The 21,849-nt window shown below is 38.7% G+C and overlaps 1 protein-coding gene across 5 annotated transcripts in view; it reads left to right on the top strand.

Annotated features, from left to right (window-relative positions):
* DLGAP1 (DLG associated protein 1) overlaps positions 1-21,849 on the top strand; it is a 406,126-nt gene that overhangs the window by 271,207 nt on the left and 113,070 nt on the right. For all 5 annotated transcript variants that reach the window (XM_062632909.1, XM_062632911.1, XM_062632910.1 and 2 more), the window contains one exon: positions 2,881-3,095. In XM_062632909.1, the coding sequence (XP_062488893.1) occupies positions 2,881-3,095 (215 nt within the window). The remainder of the gene's footprint in view (positions 1-2,880; positions 3,096-21,849) is intronic.

Below are 21,849 nucleotides of genomic sequence, written 5' to 3'. Positions count from 1 at the left end.
ATGTATGGACTTACTCATAACAGAACTTAAGAATTCCAGGGTTATGGTACCTACAGCAACTATAGCTCACCACTTGTCACCTATAAACTACAGCATTACATCTGACAGTATGTCTGTTATTTCGTCAAGCCACAAGTGTTCAACTTGACTGAACTATGGGTGCTGTATGAGCATTGTAACTTTAACAACTTTTTTCTCAAAGACACCAACTTTAATATTATACTAACATATCCTATTTAGTGCATGAAAGATTAATTCACTGATTTATTTTCATGAGAAAAAGCACTGATCTTGAACTAGTTAAAGTATAACAAATAAAATATTAAACAGATTATAGTGCATGTCCTCAGAGAATTTACAGATTCCCTACATAATATGACTTAGCTGTCTAGTATCTGCCTGAAAATTTATTGGAAATACACTATTGCAGGTATTAAACTCCTGACTGAAGGCCTGAGCATGTCATCAAAATGTCATCAGAGCTTGATTTTACTAAGCGTGTGTTTTCTTTTTTGTACGTCAGTGATTTGAAAAGTTGAGGTTTTACAGCTGAAAAGCAGGAGCTGTAGGTTCCAAAATATATGTGAGAAGTGGTATGAATATAGAATTGTATTTCCACTGTTTGATGGTGCTGTTGGCCTAGAGACATTGCAAGAATGAAAGATGAAAAAAAATATTATCCGCTGGCTGTCATAAATGGCTACAGGAGGAGTATAAAATTCCCCATACTCTTCTATGTCATAAATGGCATCAAACCCACTACCAAATACTATCTTCATTTGTATACAGACGTATACACACCAAGAAAGCATTAATTTTCCAGATCTGAGGTCTAAGCATAAACTTAGAAACCATGGAATTGGAACTGCTTTTTGTTTGCTTGTTTGTTCGTTCATTTGTTTTTTATTGCACACAGAAATTTGTCAGAGTCCTATATTCAGTGGGTTCTGTTATTACTCTCAGTCTGTAATACTGCAGTTCTTAGAGTCCTAACCTTTTCTAGAAGAAGATTTTAAGTGTTTTAAGTGTATTTCTTCAATTACTTTCTATAGATACATGAAGTAGAATACAATGCCAGGATTAAATCCTGAGTCCTCTGAAGAAAATGTCAAAGCTTCAAGTGAGTTTACCAAGGCCAGACTTAACCAAGAGAGAGGGCTTAGACTGAGTACAAGAGGAAGTGACTTGTTTGAGCCATGAAGTTCAAGGAAGGACCTAAATCATCATGCAGTAAAAAGAAGAGTAAATGAAAGAAGAAAGTTGGCAAGGTCTTGGGTTTGAAATCAGCAGGAAACAAAACAGTGACATAGTTTATGAATAGTTTCTTTAATTAATTATGATTATAAATAAGTCCATGAATGCTTAGGACCATTAAATGTCTTTATTTCATTTGTGTAGCCCAGTGGCTTTTTGGATTACAGTTTATATCAGTGTAGATGGATAAAATGCCATAAAAATTTGACCTACATTGACAGTAACATTTGAAAGGCCTTAAAACATCTGGACTTAGGTTAAGTTTGCAGTGGGAATCAACAGCTAAGCTGTTAGCAAACAATCCAGTGTTTCAGTTTTGGTTCTCTAAACAAGCTGGCATGTAAATACTATGGCTGTAGTCTGTGAAGCAATGGATACACAAGATACTCAGCAGAAGATAGATGTTGTTGAAGAACAAAATTTCCATAGGAAAGAGGCACTCTGTGATTATCCTTGTAGATTCTATTATTCATACGCTGCAGGAAAAATTTTAGCAACTTAGATATGAGACTCCTTTCTTAATATGGCTTGTAGGGGGGGTTGAGCATCGTAGCTACAGCTTGCTGTGGAGAGTGATTCACTAAAAATCAGAAAAGTAGCAATCTGAAAGTTCACAACTACTTTTATTTAAATCAAACAAAATATGTGTAACTAAAAAGCGTTTTTGCAGTTTCACCTTTGTTAGAAAAATATGCTTTCTGAAAAATAACTTTCAGACAACTCCTTCAAGGACCCTTCTCCACCGCACGTTGTTTCTGCTGTTACATGAAGGAGAAGGGTGTTGGTTTACAATGACCAGAAGCTCCAAGAGCAGAGGAGAGGACAGGATGAGTGGGCAAGAGCACCGTGCTCTTGAGCTGTCCTCTTGCTATGTTCCAAAATCTCATGAACACACATTCCCAGTGGTCCAGATTTCTGGTGCAAGGAATAGATAGCACTTACTTCAGATCAAGAGAAATGGTGTACATCAAGAAGAAAAAGAAGGGAATAGAGTTGTATGACTCAGACGTTCAGGCTAACATAATTCAAAAGGAGGATCCCTGCAAGCTGGCAGGTGTTCAGTGGTGCTAATTATGCTGTAGAAGCAATAATAGTATAATTTCACACTTGCAAACCTACTTTTGTGATGATTAGTGCATAGCTCCATTAATCTATCTTGAACCAAAGTCATCCTGGTCTGTGTAGCATTGCACACTCTGTCTGAAAAGACTATGCTATTGAGATTTGTATTTAATTTTTTCTGCCTCACCAGAGGTGTTTGATTTGTTAAGCTAAACCAAAAATACCCTGATCTGGTTTGCAAATACTTCTAATGAAAACCACTAAAAAAACAGGTTTGTCCAGCCCAGTATTAGACCTAACTGAGGCTTCTGTGTCAGCACATTAGCTAGAACTTCCCAGATAAGTAGTGGAAAATAACGAACTCCAGAGATGCTTGTGACTCTTCAGGGGGAGAAGTGGGCCTCCACTACAAGCAACAACCCATGGCCAGATGGGATTAAGAATAGGCCCTTGGCCATGAGAGGTTTTGTTATGGCTCTGTTGTTGCTTAGCACATTCAAATCTTTCTGTGCAATTACATCAGGGAGGGATGTATTAACAAGAAAATTGTGCTTATCGCTTTAGGTCCCTCAAGATGAATGGACTGGATACACTCCACGAGGTAAAGATGATGAGATTCCCTGCCGACGAATGCGTAGTGGCAGTTACATCAAAGCCATGGGGGATGATGACAGTGGAGACTCAGACACAAGTCCAAAGCCATCTCCAAAGATTGCTGCACGGAGAGAGAGTTATCTCAAGGCCACCCAGCCATCCCTCACAGAGCTCACCACCCTCAAGTAAGTCAGTGCTCTACTACGTCATATAGAGTTCTTCATTAAGACATGCAGTTTCTGTTGCTATTTGTTTCTATTCTTTGCTTCTGGGTACCAGTTAAGGAAAGTATTTAAATAAGAATATTTGGTCATGCTTATTTTCGGTTGGGATTTTTTTTTTCTGAACAAGAGTAGATTTAGGAATGTATTTCAATGTTATTCTGAAGAGAGACCCTACTACCTGTGCTTTGAATTTGCAAAGTATTTCAGCCTTTCAGTGTTAAGTGAGTATTCAGGTATGTACAATAGATCTGTTCTTTAAATATTTTGCTGAATTATAGTTTTGCCCTGCAAAAGCTTTGCATGATTGTGTATTTATTTATATTCAACATGTGAAATTAGCCCTAAAATAGTCTTTGCAACTCAAAAAAGAACATCTGACATTTAATTGAAAAGAACAATGTCTGAAAATAAGCAAATCCATCGTTTCCACCCTTTACTTCACTCAGAATTGCCCCGTATTTTGTGGAGAAATAGAACCAAAACTGGGAGGAGAAGGAGCAAATCATTTATGGAAGTCAAGAGGAATTATTGTTTCTTTTTTTTTTCTTTGTTTTTAAATGTCAGTTTGTGTTGTTTTTATTTGGGCCTTTTAAAAGAGCCACCTAAATTCTCATGAAAGTTACACAAATGGATAATTTTGGTTTTAGTGTTGTATTCTAAATGATTCTAAAATTGAGAGGTCCCCTAGAGCAAAAGAATAAATTATATCCATAAAAGAAAGTAGTGTGAATTTAAATCAACAGTTGTTTCTGTCTGTCTTCTGCAAAATTCATAGCTATAATAGTGAATCATAGTTCACAGAACCAAAAATAACTTGATTTTAGTATAACTTGCCTGAGGCTGTAGTTTTAAAACGAATAAAAAAAAAAGTCTCTGTATCTCTCTTCTAGTATGTGTGATTAGTGACAGAAGACTCCTTATGCATTACCCTCATTAATTTCCTCTCCTTCCTTCCTTCCTTGTCCTTCTCTACCCCATTTTTTCCCAGATATCTTATCTGAAAAATAGATTTTAGAAAGAAGCGTTTGATCCTTGTTAAGAATGTCATGGTCTTGACATCAGTGATGAATAGACCAGCAGAAAAAAAAAAACAGACTTATTGCAGCTCCCCATAACAGCCTGCTTGACTTTGTCTCTGGGGAAGCCACAAATTGTTTCTGTTCTGTCTTTCCATCAGTGTCCAAAGGAGAGAGCAGTCTCATTTTCTACAGGGATTTTCATAAGCTAGATGGTGCTTGCTCAAGGGATCCAATGATTCCTCTCATCATCCAGCAGAATTTACCGCATCCTTTCCTGAGCCAAAACTCCTCCTCTGAGATCAGTTATTACATCCTCTGCAAGGTGAACATGAATGTTATGTACCATCACAAATTCCATAAAGCCACGCTTTATGCATGGACACACTGTCAGGCACAGAGTTTATTCTTTCTGAGACTTTAGAAACATATGTTCCATAGTTCTGTAATATATATGTGAAGTACAATCTATCACAGTGAGTTTATTTGCTCTTGGTCATTCCTGTTCTCTGTAAAAATATGATTTTCAAAAGAATATCGAATTATTATTGAAAATAAAAAGTCCTGCATGTCACTGTTCACCCACAGAGGATGTTAGATCAGAGGGCTTTGGCAGAAGAAGCTTTTTGAGTTTGGCTTTGAAGTCATTGTTATTCATCAAAGTGCTTGTGCAAATACTTGATTTCATATATATTTTTTAATTCCTTCCTATTTGGGAAAGCTCTTAGGAATGTGCTTGATTTTAAGCTGTGCTCTGTAAAATTCATGTACATTTTGAAGCTATGCAGAAGTAGAATGTAAATCACTGGGTAGGGGAAGGAAGGAGAAAATGATAAATGGTAGTAAAACACGAAAGAGGACAAAATATGAAATAACTTTTCTTTTCTAATGACTTTTCATCAAGAATTGGGATGGAGTAAAAGTATTTGTTTTAATCCATGGTGATACTTTGTAGAAATATTTCTTCCTCGGGAACCTTTCCACTTTCAGAGACAAATTGTATAATACATAGTTATGCATTGCTTTTATTCTTTTCTGCTGACCATCATAATTTGGGTTGTTTTTTTTTTGTGAGAACTAGCCAAGTACTTGCTCTGGGAATTGAAGGCTTCTGTTAAGCTCAGTCTTTTTTGCAGACTTCTTCATACTTCCTTAGTTGCATGAATTGACCTTGACCATGACATTGCTTGTTCATCCCAGGGCTACCTTGATTACTCTGAGAGTGAGTTGTAATAGAGTTTTGCTGGCATGTCAGCCAGAGTCTAAATTAGGGCCCCTAACTCACTGAATATAGGTCATCAAGCAATTGTGTAATGTGTGATAACAAATTATTTCCTTGGCTTACTATTGACTTGAGTTCAATTTGCACCTGAATAAGAGCTTTGTGGAAATGAGCCAACAGCCACTCTCGTCAGCAAGCAGCCTTTTAGTGACACTAGTGGACTTCTTAGCTGTCCTTGTGGGACACTATTAACACCTTAAAGCTGAGTGGTATTTCACTCCTTTAATTATGTTTTTTTCTGTCACTGAAGAACAAGGCAGCTTTGAAAGTGGTGATTCTTCAGTAGTAATTGTCAGGAATCTCCTGCGCTTCTTTCTGCTGTTCTTTCTATTTTCTCTATGCAGGCTTTAGTTGGCTTCACTTTCATCTTTGGCAGAGCAAACAACTTAAAAACAAGTTCCCCTTTGCTTTCACTGTTTTTGAAAGGATTTTTCATCTTATGGGACTTTTCCTCTCTGAGTACTTTAAGTCTAATATTGATCTCACAACCCACGCTGTTCCTCCCACCTACCTACAATTGCTCATGCGCCTACTGTTCTAAGGCAGGATTTTCATTATTGCCAATGTTTCTTTTTATATAAGGACTAATTTTTGAACAGCACAACTGTGTCATATCTCCTTTACGTAATGCAAATTTATTTTCCTGTTTTTGCTGAGGTATTTTTCTTGCTATACCTTACAATCTCCCTCCTACAACATTCCTCCCATGCCATGGTTTCCATGTGGTTACAGCACATGTGTCAAATGCTGTGGTTCCATTCTGAACAAAGCATATCTTGTTGTGATCTTGAAATGCACACCTCCGCTGCTGCACTCTCATTATTCTACCAGGAAGTAAGCAGCTTTTTCAGTCTTTGCTGGCAGTATCCTCTTGGTGTTTAATCTTTCACAGTCCAGATAAACTGACCCAGCTGGAAAACAAACAAAAAAATATCTGGTGTTTTCTTGACTATTCCTGAAAAGTGGCAAAAGTTTATCTTGCACTTACAAGCAGATGGAAAATAGGTTAGCTAACTTCTAAAGAAGGTGCAGACAACAGATAACTGACATTTCCATTACAGCTCAGCTTGGTTCAGGACATATTCCTTCACTATCTATATGTTCCCTGGTTATGTTTAGCCTGATTTTCATTGGGGAAAAAAGTATGCAATTACATTGCCTGTCCACACACCGACCTGTCACCTCCACCTCCCAGTAACTTTTGAACTTGTTGGCCAGCTTTAACTAAGTTTGCTAGAGAGAATGAAGTCTGGAAGATATGAAGTTCCAGCAAACGTTATGAAGATCTCTCTGGACAAGGCAGAGAATGATCTGCAGCTGTCCCTTGCAGTCTGTTGAAGTGGGCGAAGTAGCTTGTGAGTCAGCACAAGATATTACTTAATGGCAGCATTTTCCCAGCCTGAAAGATGAGGAATGTGGAAAGGACTGAAAATGTCTGTGGAGGATAAGAGGTCTAAGATCCTGTTACCATAACTTTCCTACTTCGTTCTATCCCTTTCCTCTTCTCACTACATCCACCCTCATTGCTTAAAATACAGGTTCAGATTATGGCTCCTAACTCAATATTACTTCTACTTTGGGGGCTCAGCCACTTCAGTCTTCTGCAGTTCTATTTTTATTTTTCCTAAAATATTACAGTGCTGAAGTACAGTATTCCATTTGTGGACATTTTACATGGATTTTGGGGTATATGCAGTTGGAGTATTGTACCTTTGAACTCATATTTGATTATATAAATCTTTTTCAGAGTTGTTCTCTCTGATTACCAGTGTATTGACAGTTTCAATGATCTTGATACTTTGGAGATGCACTGGTGTAATTAATGTAAAAAGAAGAGAAAGGAGAACAGAAATTAGGTTTTTTCTTTAAAAATCTTTATTTTCAAGGTATTCTCATCATAGCTGCATGTATTCCTGTCATTTATTGCATAGGTGAGTAGTACTTGCAATCAGTTCCTAACTTTATCAGAGACATTCCAACAATAATATCTCAAAAGATATGCATGTTATTTGTGTACACCCAGGCTTATATATTTTATGTGCTAACAGAAATAGCATAAGTACTTTCTACTTGTATATTTATGAGAATCTAAAGATAATATTGTTTTGGAAAACTCTGTGCCATTTTTCTCAATATTCTATAAAATCACAGTAAACAATCAAGCTCAATTACATGGCAGAATCTGGCAGGAAACTTAACAATAGTGACAAAAGCAAGAAGAAGGAGGTAGATCTGATTTATCTCTCCTGAATTCCAACATTCCATCACCTGTCTGAGAATTGACCAGATCAGCTCATGGCAGACAAGCCTTCAAGCTAGGGTCAACCTATATTACAAATCAAAGCTTAACAGAGTTGCAGGAGCAGCTCTGGTAGGGTGACTTGCCAAAAAAATCCAACTATCCCATTGTTACATAGCGTGATTCAGATAGAAATCCCCTAATCCTTGCAAAAGTTAAAGAAATTATGATCAAAATAGTTCCTTTAGTCTGCAAAGCTCCCAAACAGTTTTATCTGGTGGTAACTTGTGGTGATCAGGAGAAAAGTGATATGCACACATGGGCACATCCATATAGACTGTTAGGAAGGTAAAGTGCATCATCTGCATTGAGTGGATTAATCACAGAATCACAGAATAGTTTGGGTTGGAAGGGACCTTAAAAATCATGTCGTTTCAACCCCCTTGCTGTGGGCAGGGACACCTTCCACTAGACCAGCTTGCTCAAAGCCGCATCCCACCTGGATTGAGCACTTCTATGAGGCATTAATGGTGAAATTAATGGCAAAATTGCATACTGTCTGTTTTCAAACATGTCACTGGGATTGATGTGAATGAAAGGATGAGCAAAGGTCCAAAACCTTTTTACAATAAAGACACAGCAAATTAAATATCAATGGCAAGGATGTTGTATACATTAAGTGCAAAACTGGAGATCATTATAGCTTTGATTTTCCTATAGTGATGAAACACACGTTTGTTTGTGTATGTACGAATCTTCATCGGTCACCAAACTGAAATATGCAGCTCTCAGAAAACTATGGAACAATATAAACTCTGGAGATGGTTCTCCCGCTTTCTCAGCTTTTCTGAAATGTTGTTCTTGGGAAATATCTGCACTGAAGTAAATGATAAGGGATGTCAGGATAATTGTAGCCTCACAGACTGGCTAGACTCTTCTGGCATTTGAGCAGTTGAGGCTGATATCCTTACATTGCAGTAGCATACATCTTTAGGTATGAAAGCCATCTTGGTCTTAGGAATAAGGTCCTTTACTTTAAGTTTTTTCTGTATTACGAAAACATGCTCAGAAAGATCTCCAGAAAAAAAAAAAGGTGTCATTTAAACAAAAGCATACTTTTTTGTCCTCATTCTGCTAAAATTAATGAAAATGTCCCTTTAACTTCACTGGACCAGATCACAGATAGGGGGAAGGGAGAGGGAAGATACAAGGTGATGCAATACCTCATCTTCCTTCTGGTGAGTATTTTTAGACATATGCAGGGAAGCTTGTTAATTTCTTTTTCTTGTTGAGTGACTTCCAATTAGGGAACAATGATTTTCCTAATTAGTACAAAAGCAATAAGATTGATTAATCTTTTATTTGTATTTACAGTATGCTTCCAGTACAGTGTTTCCCTGTTTCATGTTACAGTCTCTTTCATTTTCATCAAATCTTTAGCTACTGAAACTATTGTTTCCATTTTCCTTAGGTGTTGTTTGTTTGTTTGCTTGAAGAGTGAGGTTTTTGAATTTCCCATGAAAGAGAATAGAGCATCACCCTGAGCTTTGGACGTGCAGATGAAGGAATAGTATTCTGGAACAATTGTTGGCTTGGCCCAGCCTGCAGTCACTGATGTGTGATATATTACTTAGCTTTATATTACTCTAATCCCTTCTCTCTTCTCTGTGAAAGCTAGGGAGAAACTGTTGGACAGGTTTCTCACTTTTCAGGCTCATATATCAGGTATGATTAAGTTCAGTGAATAAGTTGTAAGTCAGAAGAAAATTTGAAAGGCAAGACAATAAAAAATACATTTCTTTTGAGGTAGTAGCTGGTCATATATCTGGTTTCTTTATGGCAGCTGACATCTGTTTTGTGTACATGATACTTAAGGAGCAGAGGATATTGATTTATTAAAGGAACTTAGATCTTGGGGTTTTCAAAACAGTTGCAGCTTTCCAGTGATGGATATATAAAGCATGTTCAGTCAGTTAATGCTTAATGTCACTGATGGTTATGTGAGAAAGCTTGTGCCCCATTGCAGCTTCCCTTCTGGGCTTTGTGTGCCCTCACACAAAGGTATGTATACTTCGCAGCACAGAAATGAACCCACTTATCTCACTGCACAATCCTCTGTGGAGAAAAAGCATTGTTACAGTTCACTGCATAGTACATAGGTTGGACAGGCACCCCTCCTACTTCTGTGATAGAATCATGGAATAGAATGATCCTCACCAGTTTGTCTTGCGGTGGAATTGAGATACCTGAGCTATTACAGTCTCACTGCTAGCAGACATTGCTTATCCTATCATAAAATTTACCCTTGTGTCAATCCACACCTAGCTCCATGAGCCCTTATGCCCTGTTATGCTGCTATTGTCACCTTTGTGTAAATAATAGTATTTTTTGTTTCTCTAAGATAAGAAATCAGAATTGTGTTGTGATATGTGACCTATACTACTATTGTTGTCTCACTTGTACTTTTACTTACTGAAATTTAATGCAATTAAACTGTTACAATTAACTTATACATGAAAAAACATCAGCCAAAAAAAAAATGCTTTAACTGTGCTAGTCAAAGTGCGATTCTTTGGTAATACTGGAGGAGAGTTTTGGAAGTTGATAGTTTGTTAACTAAAAGCTGCAACCTCATTTAGATTATTGGCTGACCTGCTGAAATCACTAGATACATGACCCCTTGTCCTCTATTTAGTCATCTGCCCCAACTTTGCATAATATCTAGCTTTATGTTAAACATAGCTACAGATGAAAGGGAGGATTTCTAACTTTTTAACTTCTTTCAGTAAAATTCTCTAAACATTTATTCATTTTGCAGCAAATTACTTCGGTGAATTCAAGTCCATCCCATTGTCTGATTTAAAAAGCACGGTTTATTGCTGTAAGGGGCACTTCCAGGGTTTGCTTTAAGAAACAATTATAATCACTGAACCAAGATGTGGTTTTCAGCCATCTCTTTCAGGGTATAGTTTTTTACACAGCCAACCTGCATGCCTGTGTGCAAAACTGGTCTTGTTTATTTTTAGCCCTACTTCTGCCTACCTACTTAAAAGGCTGCCTCAGAAAGGAAGTTAATAATGTCCAGTGGGGACAGGAGAAGAAATACTGCCTTAGACTGCAAGGACATACACAGTCTATATGTTAGGAAAAATTTCCTAATGGTAATGATAGTTACGTGTAGGAGTGGATTGCCAAGAGAAATCACTTCACTGGATATTTTCAAGAAAAGGGTAGAAAACGTCTGTCAGGACAAATTTAAGTATTGCTGATCCTGCTTTAGGGTAGGAGGAGGGAACAAATGACCTCATAAAGACCCCTCCAGACCTATTTTTTATGATTCTCTGTCTTTCTCAGGCTATTGAAAATACCCACTATCACTGTTCTTACTTCCTTTTCTTAACTTATTTTTTAAATACAAAAACAAAATTCTCATCTGGACCAAATTATTCCTGAAGGCCTAATGTTGAATAGTAACTATAGATATCCCACCCACAGCACTGCTGCACAGTTCTTTCATGTATTTTAAATGTTATTTCATTGCTAGCATTTTGAAATTATGTTCTGGCTTCTGCCAGCAATACCATGCTTGACTCTTGGTATGTGATCTTGTACTATCTGCTTTAGTTTGCTAAGGGGAGCTCAGTTGATGTATTAAATCTGCCATGCAGAAAATTCACAGGCATAAAAAGAGATGTGCATTTGCACAAAATTCAGTCTAGAGTCCTTAATGTCCAGCGTAACAAGACAAGCAAGCAGGCAACAATAATTAAGTTCCTTATTCACAGCGATTTTCTGCGCTGATCAGCTAGAAGTGCAGTATTCTTTCACTGTGAAATGCTGGATCCCTTTTAGATTAAAAATAAAAAAAAAAACCTGTATTTTGCTTTAGTTTTAATGTGAATCACAGGACACTTTCTGTAGACATGTTTTGGGATCTTCTGTTAATTTATATCATGTTAAAGTGGAGAGAGAGAGAGAGAGAGAGGTGAAAGTAATTGTTCTGTCCTTACAAAAAGATACATTTAATATCCAAGTCATGTTGATTCACAGTCATTATTTTCTTGCATTTTCTTGTGTCTGTATTATTGCTAAGATGGACTGACTTTCAACTTATTTTAGTAATTCTCTGCTGGCTTTGCTGCAGTATGAGATAAAGGTTAGGGGCAGGGGGAAACAACGCCTAAGGCCCCTGGTGGCAGAGGCGCTAAAATAGGGCAGCATCAAATACCACCCTGTTTCCAGTGATACACATGGATGGAACTTCATCCTATCAGACCTGACTTCTTAAAATCTCCTCTCTTCTAAAGAAGTTATGAATCTGTTCAGGAGGGGAGAAACTAGGGAAAATCCTTAAAGATTTTTTTACATTGTGCCTGTTTTCTTGTTCATTGTATACCACAAAAAGAGAAGTGTCATACAATTGCTTGTGCTATTTGCTGGTGTGGAAAAAAACTATTTTGGTTTAAAGCACCTTTGCTGCAGCTACTGAGTTCCTGTGAGACATTTCTGTGGTTGCATCTGTAGCTGAGTTGCATGGCAATTTCCCATTCCCCTTCAAAAGGGCTGTGCTGTCTGACCAACTTCTGCCCTGGCTGCCCTGCAGCAAGGCTAGGAGCTGCAAAAAGCGGTAACTGGTTTTGTCATCCCCAAATGCCATCAGCCACATACAGAGCACCCAAATCCTTCCCTTTCTTTAGGTGTCGTTGGGATGGCAGCCATGCTTGAGTTGTGTCTGTGCAGCTCTGCACTGTGACAGTGATGTATCATGCTGAAGGCAAGCTCTGGATCTTTCAGGACTAGTATATAAATCTCCCGTTTCATATCTGACAATGGCTATTGCAAATCTGTGCTAAGCCTTTGTTACACTTGAAAGGAAACATTGAAAAACTTCTTTCGGAAGGTAGTCCTCCTTGAGCTAGTCCTAAAAATGTTCACAGTTATTACTTCTTACTTTATCAAACCTAAATAGGCATAGTATTGACATTTATTAAAACTCTTCCTTGTAATAATCAATATTTGTTACTGCCTGCATAACAAAAATTGGAAAATGTACTAGAATGCACAGTTCTCACATAATTTAGTACTTTTACTTTCTTACGAAACTTAAAATTGCTACTTGTTTTTTTATCACATTAGAGAAACAATTTGATTATGAACTTTACATAAATCTCAAAATCTAGGATACATACATAATGCAGAAAGCTTACAACTACTCTGGGTGAAATGGCGTCAATGACAACACCGAGTCATGACTTCATCTCGTAATATTTATAGCAGTGATAGAAATCATATTTATAAAAGCTGGATTGGGGGAGGGGGCCATTTTCTGACTTTGAAAAGGTCTCTTTTCGTTATTCTAGTGGGATGCAGCCAACATGTCATTCAACCATCCTTGTGAAGTTGCAGTTAAAGATGTTTGAATCTCAGAAACGTTGGCACTGTCTAGTCAATAGGGTCCAATCTAAATGTCTAGCCATGGATTTCAGACTGCTGCAGGATCTGTTGGACTCATCTCAGTCATGTGCCTGTAAGAGCTGTGAGACAACAGGGCTTTGGCAGAGATTTGTTGCTCAAAGTTCTTTGAAATGCTAGTGAGTCAGGCTGTGCCACTGCAGTTGTTCAGTCATTTACTGTTGGGTAGAATGTCATTTCTGGCAGAGCAGTCACTCTCTCTCTATTGCTACTTCCCCCACTCCCACCCCTCCCCCCTCTCCCTTAGAGATCATTTTATTTGGGGCACAAATTAATTGCTGGTTACCTGTGATGAAAAAATGTGAATTGAGTGAGCGTGGGTGATGCCTTATTCAAACAAGATGTTAGACTGACAGTGGCTCGTATGAATGTCAGCACTATGTCACTATTTCTGTTGTCCGTTTCTCTTTTCTCTCTCTTTTTCTTCTTTTTTTAAGTGATTCCTTAATATTAATCAGTAATCAGAGAATCATAGAATGGCTTGGGTTGGAAGGGACCTTAAATTCATGTAGTTCCAACCCCCTGCCATGGACAGGGACACCTTCCACTAGACCAGGTTTCTCAAAGCCCCGTCCAACCTGGCCTTGAACACTTCCAGGGATGGGGCATCCACAAGTTCTCTGGGCAACCTGTGCCAGTGTCTCACCATCCTCACAGTGAAGAATTTCTTCCTAATATCTAATCTAAATCTACCCTCTCTCACTTTAAAGCCACTTCTCCCTGGCGTCTTCTCTGTTCCAGGCTGAACAAGCCCAACTCTCAGACTGTCTTCATGAAAGAGGTGCTCCAGCCTCCAATCATCTTCATGTCCCTCCTCTGGACTCACTCAAGCAGATCCACATCTTTCTTGTGTCCCAAATAATCCTCAGTGCTTAGCTAAACATCGTTTCTCCATTAAAGGGGCCAAGATTTGAGAAAGTGACAGAATGACCTTCTGACTATCAACTATTTGTATATTTCCACCTCCCTAGTGCTTATTTTATTTCCTTTTTCAATGAATTTCACACCTCTGAAAATAATGAGTATGTAGCATTATCGTCTGCTTTCATTTATTACAGTCCCGATCCTAACACACTCTTCAGATTTTCATCGGTGGTGATATAATTATTAACATTTTTCACTAGTCCTGTTACTAAGTTCATCCTTGTGAGTCTTTCAGAGTGCATTTATCCCACAGTTCCTACTCCCAGCTAGAGCTGTTCTGTTGCTCCTGGATCATTCTCTTTTCTCGTGGGGGAGGCATGCATCTTGTGTTGGAAAATGGCTATGCCTTCCTTCGTTTTGGTTCTCCATTGCCACCACCGTACATGTGATGGTTAGTTGCACCCAGTCAGGCTTCAAGCTATTTTTGGAGTGATTTCGTGGGCAACTGGGTGTGCTCTCTGCTCCAGTTTTCCCAAAAGGAGTTGCTGGGGAGGCTCACAATCACAGCCTGGAAGCCAAGGTGCCCTTGCCATCAACCAGTGATCATGCAGCCTTTGTGCACTGCTCCCTATGCAAACATGCATGCACCCCAAAGTGGCTTTATACTATCAGCTCTAATTGTCCCTTCTCCAGGGAAGTTAATCAGATTCATTATATCTCTGTGATGACTCCAGTATCTGCCTGAATGTTTTGCCTCTGGCAGAAGATTGACAAGCCCTCATTTTCTATTGAAATTGCATGTTATGACTATATTTCCTTCCCCTGTTCTCAGAATCAGTATGTCCATATAATGATAGCTTGTTATTTGATGTAACTAGTTCCCTTAAGGGCAACAGCTCACAGAATAATAAAATAATCCATTTGATGTTCATACAAATGATGAATCACCTGAACAGCTGTCTCTAAAACCAGGGCTGTAGCTTGACATTGATGTCACAAAGATTCTTCATCTTTCGAATGTTTTCAGATTATCTGTTTTATTTCATGTACCTCCTTTAAATTATGTAGTCAATAAATAATACGTAGAGAAAGAATGCTTATTTCTAAGGAATATTTTTAAAGTGAAATAGACATGAAGTAATACTTAAAACATTGATCTTAGAGCATCTTGATTATTTGCAAGCTTGTTTTACAATATTTTCGATATTAAAGAATATATAATCCCTTCTCAAAAATAGAATATTTATATTTCTAGAGAAGAAAAGTAAAATTAGTCTCTTTTGTAGCCAAAAAAAGAACCCAAACCCAGCAAGGTAAAAGCTTGCTTCTGAGCTGAATCTTACAGTTTTTATCATGCTATATTATATTTCACCATTACTCCCTCAGAATTTCTATCATGGGCACCACTGAAGCCAGCCAGAATGGGAAGTTTAGATCTGATCCAGTTTAGATCTGAGGTTAATGTAAATCCCATGCCCTGCTCCCTGGATTACCCACTGCACCCCGTACAGGCCTGATATAGCCATTGGGAGGGCATTCCACTCCATGGGGAGGTATGCACTCTACTTGAAAGCAACACTGGGGTTTTTCACTAAGGCATGAGACTTAGTGGGAATAAGGTAGAGAAAAATGATTGTAAACTTTTTCTCTTAAAGTCCTTGGGAATACTATGCAATTGGGATCTGGGTCCTCACCACTGGATTCTGCAGTGAGTTGTTTACAAGTCTCAAGTGTAGCATTTAAAATCTGAGCTGTGGAAGTTTTTTCTCCCCCCTGACAAAGTACATACTGTTTTAGATGTTGGCCTTCTACCCAGCACAATGGGATGATAACCTCTGCCATGAATTAATCAAGCTGCTTGTTAAAAAACATTATCTTGCCACTATTCTTCCAAGTTCTTTTGAATTCAGACAAATTTAACAGCTTTCTCTTCCATAAAATGATATACTGAGGTTAATTACAGTTCAGGAGCACTCTAAGGTATGATTTGGCTGCTCTGTGTTTCTCAGGTCTAAAAAGAGCATAAAGAGGTGCACCTGGAATGAGTGCCTGGCTTGCATTGTTCCCATAGGGAGGAGGAGGATCAGTCAAGCAATTAAAATGAAGGACTGAATTGCAAAACCCTTAGCTGTGCTACCCCTTTTTTGTAGCAGGGGAAAGCAGGGGAGGGGTGGGGGATCTGGCCCCCACACCTACATGCTATGTCCCCATGGCAGGTAAGCTGTGGCCTCGGAAGGAGGGTACAAAGAAGGAGTGCTGGGCACTTCACCACTGCTGCTCCCTGCCTGGCCCCTTACCAGTCACAGCTAAAGGTGTGCCTCCAGTTCTGGGTAAAAAGGGATTATAATGCTCACTTCCTGCACATTGGAATGTCACAAAGATTGATTGATTACAGTTAGTGCAGCAATCCTTGAGCCTTCTAAAGAGGTTGCAGAAATGCTTATACCATCATTAGTCAGTGACCCCTTGCTTTTAGCTCCTGCTTTGCATTTCCTGGTGCTCATTGAGATGCCTGGGAAGAGCTCCGCTGCACTGCATCAGCAGCAAGGCACAGTGTGGGGAAGAAGTTAAATCATCCTCATACTTCCATGCTGGAGGAGATGCTTCAGAGGCTTGCGAGACCTCAGCCAGAGATAAAGGGTCGGTTCCTGTAGTTCCTCCTCAACTGTGCTTCCCACGTGCATCCTGCTGCCAGGATACTCTCTTCTCTCTTTCCACCTGCTGTATGTATTTGCTCACCCTGTCATGTGTGAAAGCCCGCAGGGAAGCGTACTACTCCTAGGAGTAACAGTAACTCATGTTGCATTTTTCTGTGCCTGTTGAAATTCATAGGTATGATATATCATAACTTGACACATCTCCCCCTCTCTTACTGCTGTGCAGCCCACACCCATTGCTAACATATGTCCTAGAGGTGGTTCAGCTACTTTCGCAGGGGGTAAATGATAGATAGGCATGCTTCCCTTCAGCTATTCCTACATCCCCTCTTTCCTCTATGACCTGCCTACATACACTAACGCATGGCTTCCCACTCCCATCTCTATAAATTTTCTTTGTATTTGTTACCCTTCACACTATAGCAGAAGGGAATCTCAAAATGCTTTTTTTTTCCCCATAGGGAAGGACTTCAGAGCTAGGAAAAGATATTTTAATACATCTCAGGGCCTGAGCTGCCATGGTATATGCTGCACAGAGAAGCAAACACACCACACACACTGAAAATCACAGTTTGGTTGAGTGAGGGGGTTCCCACTGTATGCTCTGTGCATGCCTATTCTTGGAAAAGCTGTGAACTTTCTGATGAAAAGCCATATTCTAGGCTGCAAGAAACATTTTTCTGTTATTGTCTCCTTATTTCTCTCCTTTGGGAAGGGTAGACAGCAGCACTCGTGGTCCTGTACTAATGGCAGCCCAGTCACCCATTAAAAGCATGGTGCTGGCAGGGACAGTAAAACCTACAAGACCTAGTGGAGGGGCGGTTTTCTACTTATATCCCAAGTCCTTAGTATACTCACGACAGAGATTATTCATGACCTTTCTACACTCTTTTTGGGAAGAATATTGATCCATTTTCTTCTGCTGAGTTTAAGCTTGGTTTCTTCCTGTTTGGAAAGGTAGTACTGGGCCTGTTAACTTAAGCAGAAGTTGTTGAAGGAAGAAACATGACTCAGAATTTCCAGTCAATTTAAGATCCCTTCCAGCCCAGACCATTCTACAATTCTATGATGATTGATAGACCCTCAGCAAAACTCCCAAGATTTGACCTGCTAAACATCCAGCAATTACCTAATGAACTACTTGCTTATCTTCAGATAAAAACAACTTTATAATTTTATTTAGCATTTTCCTGTTACTGAAAATCTTCTCCTCTGTGAGTAGTGAATAGCTGTACACACAAAAAGCTGCCTTCACTTACCCAGATTGCTTCTTTCCTGCTATAAATGGATAGTTAGCATAGTTATCCATGGTGAAAAGGGCATGGTAATGCAGCCATTGAGAGTGTATTATTATGTTGGGTTTTTCTTTGGTTTCTACTTTCAAATAGCTTTATTCTTAAAGAATATAGAAGTAACATTTTTACCATGTTACTAGTTTCTGTACAGAAACTTTTTCAACACCAAAGTGGTGACCTGCCCTTTCTAGTCACCAAGAAAAATACTTTTGTTCATTTAAAGCACATAAAAAAAGCTTTAAATCCTACAATTTTTGTAATGATATGCTGAATGCTATGAAAGCAAATTGCCTTATGAATGCTGATTAATTGGAAATCAGGTCCATAATTCATCTGGGCTGTACAGATCAGAATATATTCTAAGATACAATAGGTGTGCAGTACGTATTTTTGAGTCCTTGTACTTTGTGCTTGTGTGCATTCTTCACCAACTGTGGAAACTCAAGGGTTTTTCCTTTAACTGGAAAGGTTTTGCAAGCCTCATGAGATGAGCTTTGGGAAAAACATAATGCATTGCAGATGCATAATAAATAGCAGTGATTGGAAGCACTAGATTCTTCCTCCCTCTAGTGGCTGGTTGGCTCCAGTGAGAATAAATGGAGCTCTTATATTAACATCTGTCGTGGTTTAAACCCAGTCAGGCAACTCGTTCACTCACTCCCCCCCTTTCTTGCCCTCCCCCTGCTCTCGGAGGGACGGAGAGGAGAATCAAAAAGAATGCAACTCCCACAGGTTGAGATAAGAACAGTTTAGTAACTAAGGTATAACACAAATCACTACTGCTACCACCAATGATAATAATGATAAAGGAAATAACAAGGGAAGAGAATACATCATCTCACCACCAGCCGACCGATAACTAGCCCCCCAAGCCCGACCAAGCTCCGACCGATACCTCCTCCAACCCTGCAGACTCCCAGCCCTTCCGGCTCACTCCCAGTTACATCCTGGGCATGACGTGCTGTGGTATGGAATACCTCTTTGGCTAACTTGGGTCAGGTGTCCTGTCTCTGCTTCCTCCTGGCTCCCCCTCCTCCCTGGCAGAGCATGAGGCTCACAAAGTCCTTGGCCAAACCAAAACATCGCTTGTTATCAGCTCTGTTCCCGAGCTGAAAGTCAAAACACTGCACTGCACCAGCTACCAAGAAGGGGAAAAATGACTGCTACTGCTGAACCCAGGACAACATCTCAAGGAATTATTCCATTAGTTTAGCTACTAGAAACTTAACTTTTATCAGGTTAGCATCCTCCAGCATCCTTCACTTCCTGCCTGCTTGGTAATCCCTGGTGCCTCTGTGTACACATAAGTGACTATGTTATGATTCTATGTGACCAGCCTTCCAGTTTTTCAAGGCCACCTCTCTACAGTGTTCTCAAGCTTCCCCAGTCTCTTCTGTACATTATATTACATGATTCCCAGTAGCTGTCATGTAAAGAAGGTTGCCCCATTTCTGTTTTGTTTCTGTGCTTCCTCATCACACATTACAACAAATCCAGGTAATATACCACAGCTCATCTCTGATGTGTGTGCTAAACTGAAAAAGTGATGAATTTGAGTCAGCTTAGTTTGCTAGTCATGTACAATACATGACAATAAGAAGTAGATTAATAGATTATCATAATGTTGCTGTTTTCCTAATCAAGGTGACAAAAAAATCTGAGCAGTAAAGAAATCTGTGCAATAAAATAGCCAGTATATATACATAGGTACAACAGCCATTTAAGGAAAAGGTCATCTAAGGAAGAGGATACTTACTAATACAAAACAATTAAATTATGTAACTTCAGGGCAAAACTGCAGGCCCCTTCCCCCCCAGTAAATGCTGTGAGGCTCAAGAAAGTAATTTAGGTTTCATTATGCTTAAAATTGACATTTAGGCATTAAAGTTTTCCATATAGCTCACTGAAGTTTTATTAGGCTGGAGATCTTTGCAAGGAGTTCTGTCTTAACTCAGTAAAACCATTGACTTGAAATGGTATCGTAAATCTCCATCCACAGTCAATAATGGTTTTAATCGAATAATGCATTTCTTCTGAAGTGCCTTTTGATCATCACACCAAACATTCATTAGCCTTTATTAACCAGCTATTGCGCTTTATGTACAATAACTGTCCCTGGGGCTGAAGTTCATTATTTCAGTCATCCTGTCACCTTTGCCTCCAATAATATAACAAAAATACATTCTCTTCCATCAAAGAACATCAGTCATGTTTGCTAACTTGAATTCAGCACCACAAAGCCACCTGAGCTGCGCTGTAGAGGAGATTTAACATGCCTGTTTTCTGAGCCTGAGAGTTTATATGACTTCTATAGGTCACGCAGCAAATTTCTGTCAACAATGAAATCCAAACCCATGAGCCATAGTCCATTTCCTGTGGTTTTAAATGCCAGGTAGACATTATTTATCCCGAAAAACCTAAAGATTTTTTTTCCCCCGTTATGATGTTTTAAGCAAAAGCATGGGTACCCAGATATTTTGATTTTCCCGGTAAGACAGAAGGCCATTTTCAGCTTCACCATGTATCCTGTACTTATATTCTGAAAAGGAGAGGAGGTTTTCTTAATTCATTCACAAGTGGTTGGTGGTTTTGTGATTTATATGGGCTAGACAGCACACTATTAATCAGCCTTCTATAAGGAACTAGCTTTATTCCTTTCAATATGCAAACACAGACATTTGGGCATTTTATCTTTTTTATCTGACCTTAATGGATTTTTTTTTTTAATTATTATTTTTTTGCTTTAGTTTTCACTGGACAAGAGCAGTGTCCTAGTTCCGTAAACCACATGCTTTAATTCTGAGTATGATAATGAAATTCAAATAAATATTTGGAAAATCTTCAGGAGTTAAAGCTTTCTTCCTTTAAAATGAGGTGCAAAGCCTATTTTGATGATCCTCAAACCTGAAGAGTATCTACTCTTCAGAAATGTTTTTAGATTCTCATTGTGTCCATCTGAATCATTGCACTTGACACTAACAGCATGTTGAATGGCATGTCAACTAGTTGTCCATTCCTTTACTCCCACACCCAAATAAATGTTTCAGGGTATTTCTGTTCCATGGGATTAAAAGTTACCTATTTATAATAATTGCAATAAAACTTCCCTTTTAGTCCCCAGCAGGATTTTGTATTATTATCCAGGGTTCTTAAGAGATGTTTTTCTTTATTCTCTCATACTTCAAAATATAATTAGTTCTGCTTTATCAGGATTCATTCTGTACAAGTTAGGCCCAGTGATAGCCTATAACACAGAATGAGTCTGCTTTTAAAAAAAGAAAAAAAAAATCTAAAAAATGTGTGTTAAGCATAATTTTACATCTTCTGCACAAACTTGTATTTATCAGAAAAGTTTTCATAATGGAAATCAAGTGCAGGCTTCCACCTTAAGGTATTCCATGCTTTTGCCATGTTTATAAAAGCATTGACAAGCCAACTTGCCCATATTACAATACATATATATGTATGTACATATATATATATACACCTGAAATAACAGGGTATCACTTCGTGCTGTGTCTCAGTACAGGAGAGAAAATAAGACTGGAAAGACTTTGGAGTGGAAAGAGAACTATAAAATACACACAGATAACTAGGTTTAGGGAATTAACTGGATTTGTTTTGAGGATTCCCTTTGATGTAAAAGCAGCTAAAAGGAAAGTGGTAGCAGCTCCTTTTTTTTCTGAGGAATAACTCTGGTAAAGGTACATGGAGGGAATGTCTTCCTATCTCTGAGTATAACTTTTGCTGTGCAAGATCAGTGATAAAAGAGAAACTCCCCCAAAGCAGCAGACTGGTGCCTGGAGAATCAGTAAAAAATTTGCCAGAAAGCCTACTGCACACCATTATTTTTCAATTTACTTACATTCTAGACATTACTTTCAATAAAA

Source organism: Pezoporus occidentalis, unplaced genomic scaffold (genome assembly GCF_034315485.1).
Source record: "Pezoporus occidentalis ecotype Australia unplaced genomic scaffold, CSIRO_AGI_Poc_V1 ctg4, whole genome shotgun sequence".
NCBI classification, from domain to species: Eukaryota; Metazoa; Chordata; class Aves; order Psittaciformes; family Psittacidae; genus Pezoporus; species Pezoporus occidentalis.
This window is presented reverse-complemented; position numbering and strand designations above follow the sequence as displayed.